The sequence below is a fragment of the Copadichromis virginalis genome, linkage group LG8 (genome assembly GCF_057382275.1).
Source record: "Copadichromis virginalis isolate Kocher_CV1m ecotype Utaka linkage group LG8, C_Virginalis_male_GT1.1, whole genome shotgun sequence".
In the NCBI taxonomy this organism is placed as follows: domain Eukaryota; kingdom Metazoa; phylum Chordata; class Actinopteri; order Cichliformes; family Cichlidae; genus Copadichromis; species Copadichromis virginalis.
This window is the reverse complement of record NC_140625.1, coordinates 13,778,016-13,789,376: the sequence shown is the minus strand read 5'-3', so window position 1 is coordinate 13,789,376 and position 11,361 is coordinate 13,778,016. Positions and strand designations below refer to the sequence as shown.

Below are 11,361 nucleotides of genomic sequence, written 5' to 3'. Positions count from 1 at the left end.
TGTGTGTACAGAGAGGCAGCCAGGTTCATAATGGATATGAGGAAGTGTTTTCTTTCTTCTTTTTTTTTTAAAGTAGCCACATTCAGGTAAAAGTGTGAAATCAAATGATCCATCAATAAAGGATAATGTTGGATCAGTGTTTCAATATTTATGTCCTTTATTAGATGTACATGTGGTTTGGTTATTTGCCTTTTGGTTAAAAGGAAACTGAGAGAGGACTTTTTTTATTAGTGATCTTAATAGTATTTTTTAATCTAATTGAATACAATCTATTTGTGTATGATAGTCAGTCAAAAGAGGGAGAGAGGAAAGAGGAGAACATGAGGAGAAAGTACAAGGTCAGGAAGAACCAGGTAAGAAAACAGACAGGGAGTACTAACAGGCACAACACAAACTGTTAAACTGGCAAAGAAAAAAACAACTAATTTTACTCGTACAATCTGGAAGTTGTGTTCTGCTGTACAGAATCTGCAAAACAAAGTGGGTTGTCAGCCCTGGCCTGGCACTGCATTACCACGTTGAACTTCAGTCAGAGGAAGTCACAGTTGCCAAAAACTTTTTGAAGCTCAAGAGTGAGGCTGGTGCCATTCCAGATATGTTAACATTGTACAATCTTCTGGATAATCAGATCTTCCCCACACTGAAAACTGTTATTCAGGTTGCCCTAACAAACCCAGTTAGCAGCTGTAGCTGTGAGAGGTCTTTTAGTGACTTGAGTCAGCTCCATACCTGGCTGAGAAGGACCATGGGTCAAAGCAGACTCCAGCACCTGGCTGTGATGTCAGTTGAGAAAGAGATGCTTGAGAGACTTGACCACCAAAATGTGATCGACAGATTTACCAACCTCAAGGTGAGGCGACATAGGATAAAAGAAAAGAACAAATCTGCAGAGCCATAGTAGTATCTGCAGTAAACATCTTTTCATACATTGTACCAAAGGCCAAGGTGTCTCCATTTTTGTAATTTTTTAAATAATATTTTGTACAGTTTGGAGTGTTTTTTATGTATCTGTATTATATTAAACACACACTTTAAAAGTGAATCTCTGTCCAAAAAATGCACTCAGTTTACTTTTTACTCACTATGAGCATCATTCATTATTCTCCCGCAGTAATTAAGGTTAGGATATGTTGTTTTGTTTTTTTTTAATTTCCAATCCATTCTTCTTTAGCAGCATTTAAATAACCTTTATCACATTTGATGGTTTTCTTACATCTTTTCAAAAAATGTGGGATTAAATTGTTAAAATGTACAAAACAGTGATGTCATGTTTTGTGACGAGGACCCAGGCACAGAGAGACTTGATGAATTTAAGAATCTTATGATTTAATAAAGAAATTTGCAGACTTGCACAAAGATGGTAAAATTATGACTGATAATGGAGATGAATACAACAGACGACGAGGACAGGGAGGAACAGGGGTTTAAATGCACCAAGGAGACAGTCAGAGGGAACTCGGGACATCTGGAGACATTTAAGGATGCAGGGACCGACAGAGACAGGGAAGAAGTCTCATCGTGACGAGTACAGTTTACCTTGCCTGGATGGGCAGCTCTCTGGGTGCTCAGCACCCCCAAAGCTCTGATCTCAACTTAACAGAGCTGCTTTTTAGTTGCTGAAGACAAAACTGAGAGAGTAACCCACAAATAAGCAGCAGCTGTTTGGCAATGGAATCGGGGAAAGGATTTTCATCCAAGTATTAAAAACAGTCCTTATATCTTAAATCGTTAGTTTGTCTGGTTACTTATATAAAAGCCAGCTAATGTCATATTCATTTGAATTAAAGCTGAAAGTCTGCACTTCAGTCATATAGTTTGAATTGAATCTACTGAGTAGTGGCGTGCACAGGTAAACCCACAAAATAACAAATGCCTCTATTCAAAAACTTAAAGACCAAACTACATATTGTTAGTTTTTGTCAAAACCTAGGCATATTTAATTTTTATTTCCTTGTTTAGCACTAGTATATTTATACATGGCAAAACACTGAAATCCCAATCATTTCCCATCGTCATCAGATTTAATTATTTGAAAAAAACAAAACAAAACCCTACACTTTCTCTCAATAAAAATAAATTTAGAATCTTTTTAATGTACAAAACTGTCAGTGTAACCTTTAGATAGAACAAGGAATACAGTTGTCTGAATTATAAAACATTTTAACTTTTTAACAATGAAAATAATTAATGTAATTAACCATATGAATTCAAACAGACTAATAAAAAAGACGTTGTAGTTTCATTTTATCAGACAATGCAGTGGTGGACTTTCCTCTGACCATGACAACAGGAAGTACTAATAGTATTTCCATTATTTGTCAGAGTGATATTCATGTGAATGTTCACAGGATGTCCTCTGCAAACAAACAACCAAAGTACAGAGAGTACCCATACAGGAAAGAAGCAGAGAAAGGATATCCTCATAACAAAATATTTTAATACATTTTAAACTTTTTTATTTAAGGAAAACTTCATCTTCCATCTAATATTTCATTTGGTTTGTAAATCGGACACTGAATACACAAACCAGCGTATGTGCCATTAGTGCATGTGTGAGAAGATGTTTTCTGGTTGGCACTATGCTGCAGGATATTTTTTTAAAAAAGCAGCACCTGCAGTAAGTAGGATTCATGCCTGAGCTAAAGGAACATCTACATTAAAGACGCATTTCTCTTCATGTGTGGGTATTCACACACCCAGAATGTCATTGTGCATTGCTGACGTTGTGTCACGTCTCCACAGTCGGCGCTTGTGGATCCTGTAGCTGCTTCTTCAAGCTCTTATCCAGCAGCACCAGGCTCTGCACCGCCAGACTCCTGCAATCTGCATCCGGGTCTCCTTCAGCAACATCTGTGGACAGTAACATTATTATTATTAGTAGTAGTATTGACAATTTGCAACCTGTAAAACGGAAGTTGTGACCCCTCTGACCTGTATCACTCAGCTCTGAGTTTTATTCCCATTGGGATAAAAAAAAAAGAAAAAAAGAAAAGCCAATCAAATCACGGACACCCCTGTATTACAGGACATCCTGGTTCCTCATCAGCTTCCCAGAAATGTCCAGTCCAGCTGTGAATGACTGTGCACTATCTTTTTGTGTGTTTGTAAAGACAGATTGCTGACAGTTATCAGGTGCAGGTGTGGCATCGGGCTTTTTCTTTTCTGTCATTAAAATGTCACACCACATTTTTTTTAATACCTGCCAGCCAAGACCTGGTCTCAAACAGCTGATCACTGATGTCCACCAGCAGGTTCTGACTGGGCATGCTCAGAAACACAGAGCAAACAGCGAAGAGGACGCCTCGTCTCACCATCCTTTAACACACAGAATTCAGGTTAGATGACAACAAAGGTCCACAGATATTATTCTGTGTTACACTACAGAGACAAACAGAGATAATGAATCACACATACTGGTCAGCATGGTACCGCACTGCCCACACAAAGTCCAGCAAAGCGCAGCCCATCTGTGCGGCTATCTGAAGCAAAATAACAGAGGCATTGTAAAACAAATACAGCATCTATAATAGGCCAGAGAAGGAGAAATTCATGTACCGGTGCATTGACTGCTAGATGCATAAAGAGGCCCAAAGTGTGGATCAGCCTGCCCAGTACCAGGTGGTCACTGCCCAACAGGTCAAAGGTCACCTGAGGCCTAGCAGGAAGGTATCATGTATTAAACAAATGTTCTCTTACAGCTGAGTTCATGGATTTGAAAACAAGGATCATGCTTACTTGTCATAGTTTTTAAGCAGAGGGAAAAAGAAGTGCCCGGCAACAGGGGCGTAGCGGTTTGGTGTTGCCTTAGTAACAGGTTGGTTGACTTTCTGTGGCAAAAACACACAAAATTACTTTTCAGAGTGAGCTTGCACTCAAATTCCAAATCACAAGAGAGACTGGAAGTACCTTAGTGAGGCGTTTTGTCTTGCTTTGGATTCGCTTTTCTACCACCTGTTGCCAGTGAACAGGGTTGTCACCGAGGTATGGAGTCGACTCAGCTGTTGTAGCAGAGCTTATGGATGCAGCTTTCTTTTCAGTGACTGGTTTAGAGAGCTCCTGAGCTGCTAAGGCAAGAACCTGTGATATCAAATAATGGAGGCCATAATTACATGATATGTAGCAATGATCAAAGACCATCACGCAGATAACCACTATGACCTCTCGTTTTACCTCCAAGATATCAAGTCTCTGGCGCAGACTGTAGTTCAAGGAGTAAAACTCTGTGGTTAAATAGTGAGCCACCTACCAAAGGACACAGAAATACAGTTTGGTTATGAGTGAAAGTTTGTGGAGCTGTGTGTAGTTTGTTAAGAGAAGGCAAACATACAGGAATACAGTCAGTGACAGTGAGAGCCACCATCGTCGCCTGCCTGAGGTACAGGAAGCCGTTAATGTTGTATTTGTCGTCCATATGAAGGAGGACTTTGGACATCTGGACACTGATCTGAAAACAAGAATGAAAACACCTACATTATAACATCAATTCATTTTACCCCTATCTTCCAGAGGAAATATTCAAATCTTAGAGCCTCTCTTATTCCCGTCGTACCTCTCTGGCTGCAAAACTGTTCTTCCGCACCAAACTCTCAGCAGCTTTCAAAGCAAGCTCCACGCGCACTGGGTCCTCAGAGGATATTAAAACTAGATAAGTTTGAAACATGAGGACATGCTGGAGTGAGAATACGACACAGGTGATCACATAAGGCAAACAGGGATGAGATGGGTGAAGTCATACTTTCCAGGCAGTCTCGTAGGTAGCGAGGCGGGGACGCCTTACTGATCTCCTGATCTCCAGACATATCGTACGGAGTGAGCTCATCGTCACTGGAGTGATAAAAGGTTAATCGTGCACTTTTATATATGCTCTAAACATGTAAAAGTTGGGTTTAAAAAAAAAAATAAAAAATCTTTAAAGGATGTCATTCTTACTGAATGCTTGACATACCTATCGAGATCAGAGTCTGGATCCGTTTTTAATGCCTGAGCTCCTGATGTAGTTTGCGATGCATTCTGAGCTGACTCAGCTGTCTCTTGAGGACCGTCAGCTCTGGAGATGACAGATGACACAATATTTTTGTATTTGTATTTAATACATATTGCATACATTTAAGATGAATCAGATCATTTTTAAAATTTTAGGTAAAACATTTCAGGATCCTTAAAAAATAATATTCTCATCACTTTGCAAGTCAGCTGATTGGCAGTTTCATCTTTTTACATCTTTAAGCAGAAGTGACAGGGAGTACGACCTACCTATTTACGGGCTCAGCCTCTGGTTCGTCACAGGCGCCGGGAGCCAACAGAGACAGCAGCTCACGAGTCTCTTCGTCCTGGTCGTACTAGAACACGACACAGCATCACCTCACACACGAGCCTCACAGTCCAGTACAAACAATGACAGGCTGCCTCGTGGTGGCTTGTTATATTTGCTCCTGCTATAAATGAACCGTACCTCAAATTTAAGCTTGGTTCCATTGATATCCATGCGGGAGCTCAGGTACTCTCCAATCACCATCCCCATATGCCTGATCCGCACCACGTTGCTGTCAAGGTGGGTCTGCATGCCGCCAAGCATACACTGAAGTAACTCTGAGAGAGACGGATTCAACCGGTCAGTGTAACTGACTTCAGTTTAATCAAGTATTTTATTACTTCAGTAGCTGTTTTGTAGTATCTGATTAGTATCAGTAGTAATTTTACTGCTGAAAACTCTGACTGATTTTTATTTAATGTGCACAAATATGAAGATGTAAAAATATATAACTAATAAATCATCTAGTAAGGGTCATGCAGAAGCTCCAGAATAGTTAATAATGGAGTTTGAAGTGATCTTATGCTCCGTGAGGTCTTTCTTAATTAAAAAACAAACAAAAACAGACCAACAGTCAGGGTTTATTTCATCCTCAGGGGCACAAAGCAGAAGGCTTTGTTATACCTGAGCGCAGCTCCTGTATCTCAGAGTCTTTCAGCAGGCTCACACTCAGCAGGAGGGCTTTGCTGACGTATAACTGCTGCTCCAGAGGCGTGTGTTTCACTGCGCTGGAGTTAGCCCAGGCCTGGGACACAGACCGTAAAACCTGAAAACACCAAAATCATTAACTAACACATTAGCACAGCTGAGTGAGGGTGTGAAGTGGTTATTTATATTCTAATATGTTTATAATATTAGGCTGCTTAACTTCACGTCCACCCACCTGGATAAGAAGAGGTCTGCGATCCCTGTCTGCTGCGAGGTAACCAAGAATAATTCTCAGAACACGAGTCTAGGAAAAGAGCCGCAGATTAAAGCACGATATTCATAACACATATAACTGTCAGGGAGGAAGTTACTGTAGTACCTCATACTTATATTGCAGTAACAGAAGTTTATGAGTGATGACAAACTGAGCCTTTTTATTTGTCAGCACTAGGTTTCCGATGATCCTGCCCAGTGCGTCCGGCCTGAAGAAACAAAAACACAACAAACGTGCGCCATTAAACACAGATCTGACAGCTGGATAAAATAAAAAGACTTTCCCAGATTCTCTGAATCTGCAACAGTCTCACCCACTAACAGCCTGCACCAGCCCAGTGAGCACGCTCTCCATCCATCGCTGGGGAACGTTTTCCAGCAGCTTCCAGCAAACCCTCTGCCACACCATGTCTGAGCGCGTGCACGCGGACAGACGAGGAGCCATCACAGCCAAGACCGAACCTGCAGCAGGACAAAAGTGAAGAAAAAAAAATGAGAATGGTCTGAATTTATACAAGTTCTGATGGCAAAAGAGAGCAAAGCTAGTAGTAGCAAAGTGCATTTAATAAAGTAGCTGGGGAGTATAAGTAATAACAGGATGTTCTGACAGCAAAAGACATGCAGGAGGTTGTGGCACAATGGGAGGACACACTGCAGAGGTTTGCAAAGTGTGGGGAGCAGAGCCACTGGAAAACTAGGTGAAAAATAAACTGATATTTTTATTTTAGGAAAAATAAGTTTTCTAATGCGCTGATCTTTATTTAATTTAGCGTGAGTATGAATTTTTTTCAGGTTCTGAAGGCTGGCTTTCAACCTGAAAAAGCTTAAGGACTCCTGCAGTACAGAGACAAACAACTATAACCAAATACATCCTTAAACTCACCGCCGTGCCCCTGGATACACACTTTTCCAAGTGTTTGAGCCACAAAAGTCAAATTACAGTCCGTTCCAGCTACAAATTACAAACACACAGAATGAGAGATTACGATGTCTCCTGGCACACACTGTAGTATTCCTAATAATGTGTCATCATTGCTTTACAGATGCCCTTCACCTCTGAGTGCCTGGCAGGTGTGCTCCAGGGCAGTGAGCATTTCTGTGGCCAGCAGTGGGTAGTACTGCTGAGGACGGAAAAGAGCTCTGTTGTTTAGCTGTAGCTTGTTCGCGGTAATGTCTGGCAACGCGCTAATACGCCCCAGCAGCGTCTCTCTGAGCTGCTGCGAGTCAGAGGGCGCTGCCTCCAGACAGTAGGACCAGAGCAGCTCAGCCAGGCGACCACGCTGAAGGAACTTCTCAGTGATGCTGACCACGTGGTCCAGATTTGAGGTGGGTCTGCAGGGGCGAGACACAGGCATTAAGGTTATTAAAGAAGATGATGATGATAAGCACGTCACACCCAGCACCACCCACCTCAGCTCTCCTATTGCATCCATCAGCACCAGGAGCGCCTGCTCTGGAGGTCCTGCGAGGAAGAGGCCGTCCCACAGCTCTGCGCGCTGGGCTGCTGTCAGCTGGTGTAACCAGTCAGCCTGAATGTTGCTGACCAGCAGCTGCAGAGCGGAAGAGTAGTGAGCTCTCCTGAACTCTGCACGCTCAGCTGAGGTGGCTGTGCTGTCCGGTCCTTCATCCAAGTAGGAGTGGAGTGTCCGAAGAGCCGTAATGATGTCTGAGCTGTCCGTGGATGACTTGAGTGTGCGGAAACACCGGGTCACCGTTAGTCGCACGTCAGTATTTGTAGTTAGCGACTCCATTTTTTTATAACGGTATTATAACGACAAGCAGCAGTGTTTCTACCAAGGTCTAGCCTCCAACTTACTAAGAAAAGTAGAGAAATAAAAACTTGTGCTACAAAGTATGAAGTCTAGTAGAGTCCCATATGTTGAATGGGTTAGCTTCAGCTGTTAGCCTGTCAAGCTGATGTGCAGCCGCACATTTTTATAACGACACGAGCTTTCATGAGCACGATTTACACTCACAGTAAAATGAGGACTTTATTTTCAGGGGAAATTATCCGTCCCCACGGACAGCTGTGGATTCAGCGAGAGAATCATGCCGCCGTAGCCGTTTGCGATTCCGAGAGTGCAGCACCAAAATACGCTCGTGGTGAGCAGGATAGAATTGGTTCCGGGTATAATCGGTCCGATGTGGCGTTCAAGAAACCTACGATTTATTTAATCTATTTTGGTAACGTTGCAGATTGTCTAATCAGTGGATAACCTCCCTCATATCGATTAACAACACACTTGTATACGCATAACTTATTGTAAATATAACAAGAAATAAAATAATGACTTCGTGCCTTAATGCCAACATCAAAAGGCGAAGATATAAAAGTACATTTCAACATTACTGACGTTTCAGCAGCTGGTAACTGGAGTATCTGATCAGAGATAAATAGTGTAGCAAACTGACGAATCTTCACGTACTTTATTTAGGTAAAAGTCTTTATGCTACATAAGTAATAGTACACAAGTATTGAAAACTGCAAAAGATTTGTGGTCAGCAAACGAGTTTTAAATTGTATCTGTAGTTAAACCAAGCATCTGGACTTTCAGTTGATCATTACGGTTCATCACATCTTCAGAAATGGTCTCAAGAAGCCTGGAGAACCATTTCTGAAGACTACTTAAAGAAACGACAAATTAAGCTAAGAGTGACCTTTCGCTGTGCAGAAGAGTAAAGGTGGTCATGTCAAATACAAACTCATTAGAACTGGACAATTTTGTTTGTACAGGTCTCTTTGTTGGTGTCTTGGTCGCTACTCGGGGGAATAAGGAGACAGCCGCTCCAATTTTGGTGTGTTCTGGGAAATGCCGACAGAAATGGTGTTGGGGTGTCAGCACAGGACATTGGCACCTCATACCACCTACATGGAGTTTAACTGATTTATGCTGTACTGTGGTGATCAAGTACTCCTCTAATATTTCTGAGCAGTGTAAAATACAATAAAACAGACACACTGAGTTTGGGCAGTTTGTAAACACTGAGCATGAGAGATTTGTGTTGTTTTGAGCATAACCAGCAGATGGTGCTGAATGGCCGGTTGGAGGCGTCTGTGGTTTGTTGATCAGACAAGGCATCGAGTCCGCGAACAAAATGAGCCAATACCACACAGATCATTTTATTCCTTTATTTTCTAATCTTACTTTCACCTTTACCTTTAAATTTTCTCTGTTTACAATGACTGAATTATAGCTCCCCAAGAACAATTAGGATTAGATCATTTTGGGGATCTCAGAAAAAAAAATAAAATACAGCTGTAACCAATACTGTTATAATTTATACATTTATCTTCGAAAATAGTTTTACAGTTTATTTTTTTCCTCTACAATATTCTCTTTTAATCTTCCCATGTCACATAATGGTAAGCCATGCACTACTCCAGTAGTGACGTTTGTGCCTTGAGCAAACTTTCTTTGGACACTGGAAGTGAGCGTGAGATGAAAGAAACAAAAACAAAAGAAATCCACAAAAAAAAAGGAGAAAAAAAAAAGACAATTCATATTTACAGTTTAGATTTCATCATTATAATTTAACAAACTGACAGTCACGTGGTCAGTGCTTTCCCCAGGGCTCATGATCAGGTTAGTTTAGAGGAGTTTGAGACAGAGGCACAGTGTTTAGACTAGCAGGCCAGTTTCTTCTTCTTTCCTTTCCAAGCCGAAAGCGTGTTTTTATCTTTTACTAGAACAGGAGAAGTGTTAATAAAAGTGAATCTAATGGATAACTTGATCCGTCAATGTTTAAATAAGTCTTTGGTCATTTTTAAAAGGCAGGAGTAAAATGAAGAGAGATCTGGTTAAAGTGCAATCACCTTCAGCTCTGCTGAAAGAAAAGATTTTGTCAGCTCTGTGGCTTCACCGACTAATCAAACTGTCGCCAGTCATCAAACCGTCTGTCAGAAAGACAAAACACCAATCGAGTGTCATGTATCCCACTGTGCGCAGGTGTCGTCCTGTTTCTACATTATAGCATAATAATGGTTCAGTATTATAAAGAATCTGTCGTGGAAACCCCCCCCCAAAGAACCCCCAGAACCACAGAAAAAAAAGAAAAAAAAAAAAAAAGGGCAGGAAGCTGAACATAGAGCCTGGATACGAGGTTTTGTGTGTCACATCGAGGTCTCAACCTACAGCTCTGCCGTCCGATGTTTCAGCGTATGATTCTTCAGTGAGAACAAGTCAAACAAGTAAAATATACATTAAGAAATCTGTGTTTCCATGCAGTACCTGACTCCATCTGGGAAGACGACATTAGAAAACTGCAGACTCAGCCGTATCTAAATCACAACACCCAAGAGGTCAGAGCAGCATCAGCACAATGGAAGAGAGCCCAGACCTCAACAGATCACCGCACTGAGCAGGTCACATTCAAGCTTTGTTTTGTGTTTGCTGACTGCCCCAAACATTATATAACTTTGCTTTAAACTCTCAGAATTCGGTAAATTCGCCCATAGATTCATTCACTGTGAATTAATCACCTCCCCTCATGAATTCAAAAATGTACAAATATATTTTCAGCAGAACAGATCAGAGTGTAAGTCGAATAAATATCTGCATGTGATTTAAAATGAGAGAAAAGAGAAACCCAAACGATACTGTACACGCTACATGCTAGAGAAGAGTACAGGCAGCCGTCTCTCAGCATAAGACGAAAAGAAACGCTCTTATTTTTTTTTTCTCCTGACTATAAAAATACCTAGAATCTAGAATGAGTGTAGAAAAAACTTTACATGTACAAGTCATTTACATCCAAGGCCATTTTTCATGGAGTGGCAGGTGAAGAAGAGGAGCGGTGAGATAGACTTCAGAGGTGAACGTATGAAAAACAGGAATTCATTTTAGCGTGTGTGTGTGCGGAACGCCATGCTGTTTGGACAAAAATACCCCCCTCCCCCCAGTCTTCATGATACGAGTCCAACAAGATGCCTGGCATGTAAATCCAACTTAAACATCCACTTTCAGGTCAGAGGGGGAAAAAAATGTCCATGTGTTTGAAGATGGCTGCAGAGTACCGATGAGCACAGAATCAGTCCTTGTTCCTTCTTGCCGTCCTCAATTACAGCAATAAGGAGAAACGTTTTAAGCAGAGGAAATGGAGAGCAGCTTTTCTTTATCCTGTCCCTTCAA

The 11,361-nt window shown here is 41.3% G+C and overlaps 1 protein-coding gene across 1 annotated transcript; it reads right to left on the bottom strand.

Moving 5' to 3' along the window:
- Positions 1-2,417: 2,417 nt before the first annotated feature.
- On the bottom strand, positions 2,418-8,574 carry telo2 (TEL2, telomere maintenance 2, homolog (S. cerevisiae)). The gene is made up of 20 exons (XM_085465972.1): positions 7,643-8,574; positions 7,287-7,564; positions 7,116-7,184; positions 6,547-6,694; positions 6,339-6,441; positions 6,195-6,263; positions 5,936-6,077; positions 5,453-5,589; positions 5,254-5,339; positions 4,946-5,047; positions 4,736-4,824; positions 4,550-4,641; positions 4,328-4,444; positions 4,171-4,242; positions 3,907-4,077; positions 3,736-3,827; positions 3,556-3,655; positions 3,415-3,479; positions 3,200-3,315; positions 2,418-2,850 (listed from the first exon to the last, which is right to left on the bottom strand). The coding sequence occupies exons 1-20, from the start codon at positions 7,981-7,983 to the stop codon at positions 2,729-2,731; spliced, it is 2,511 nt and encodes an 836-aa protein (XP_085322098.1). The 5' UTR covers positions 7,984-8,574; the 3' UTR covers positions 2,418-2,728.
- Between the last annotated feature and the right edge of the window lie 2,787 nt (positions 8,575-11,361).

What these genes read in the sequence shown, in the direction of transcription:
- telo2 (XM_085465972.1), bottom strand. Translation starts at nt 7,983, where the DNA reads ATGGAGTCGCTAACTACAAATACTGACGTGCGACTAACGGTGACCCGG. An exon ending in TACTGCAATATAAGTATGAG is followed by an intron (nt 6,264 to 6,338) that starts GTACTACAGTAA and finishes CTCTTTTCCTAG; the next exon opens with ACTCGTGTTCTGAGAATTAT. An exon ending in AGACAAAACGCCTCACTAAG is followed by an intron (nt 3,828 to 3,906) that starts GTACTTCCAGTC and finishes TTTTTGCCACAG; the next exon opens with AAAGTCAACCAACCTGTTAC.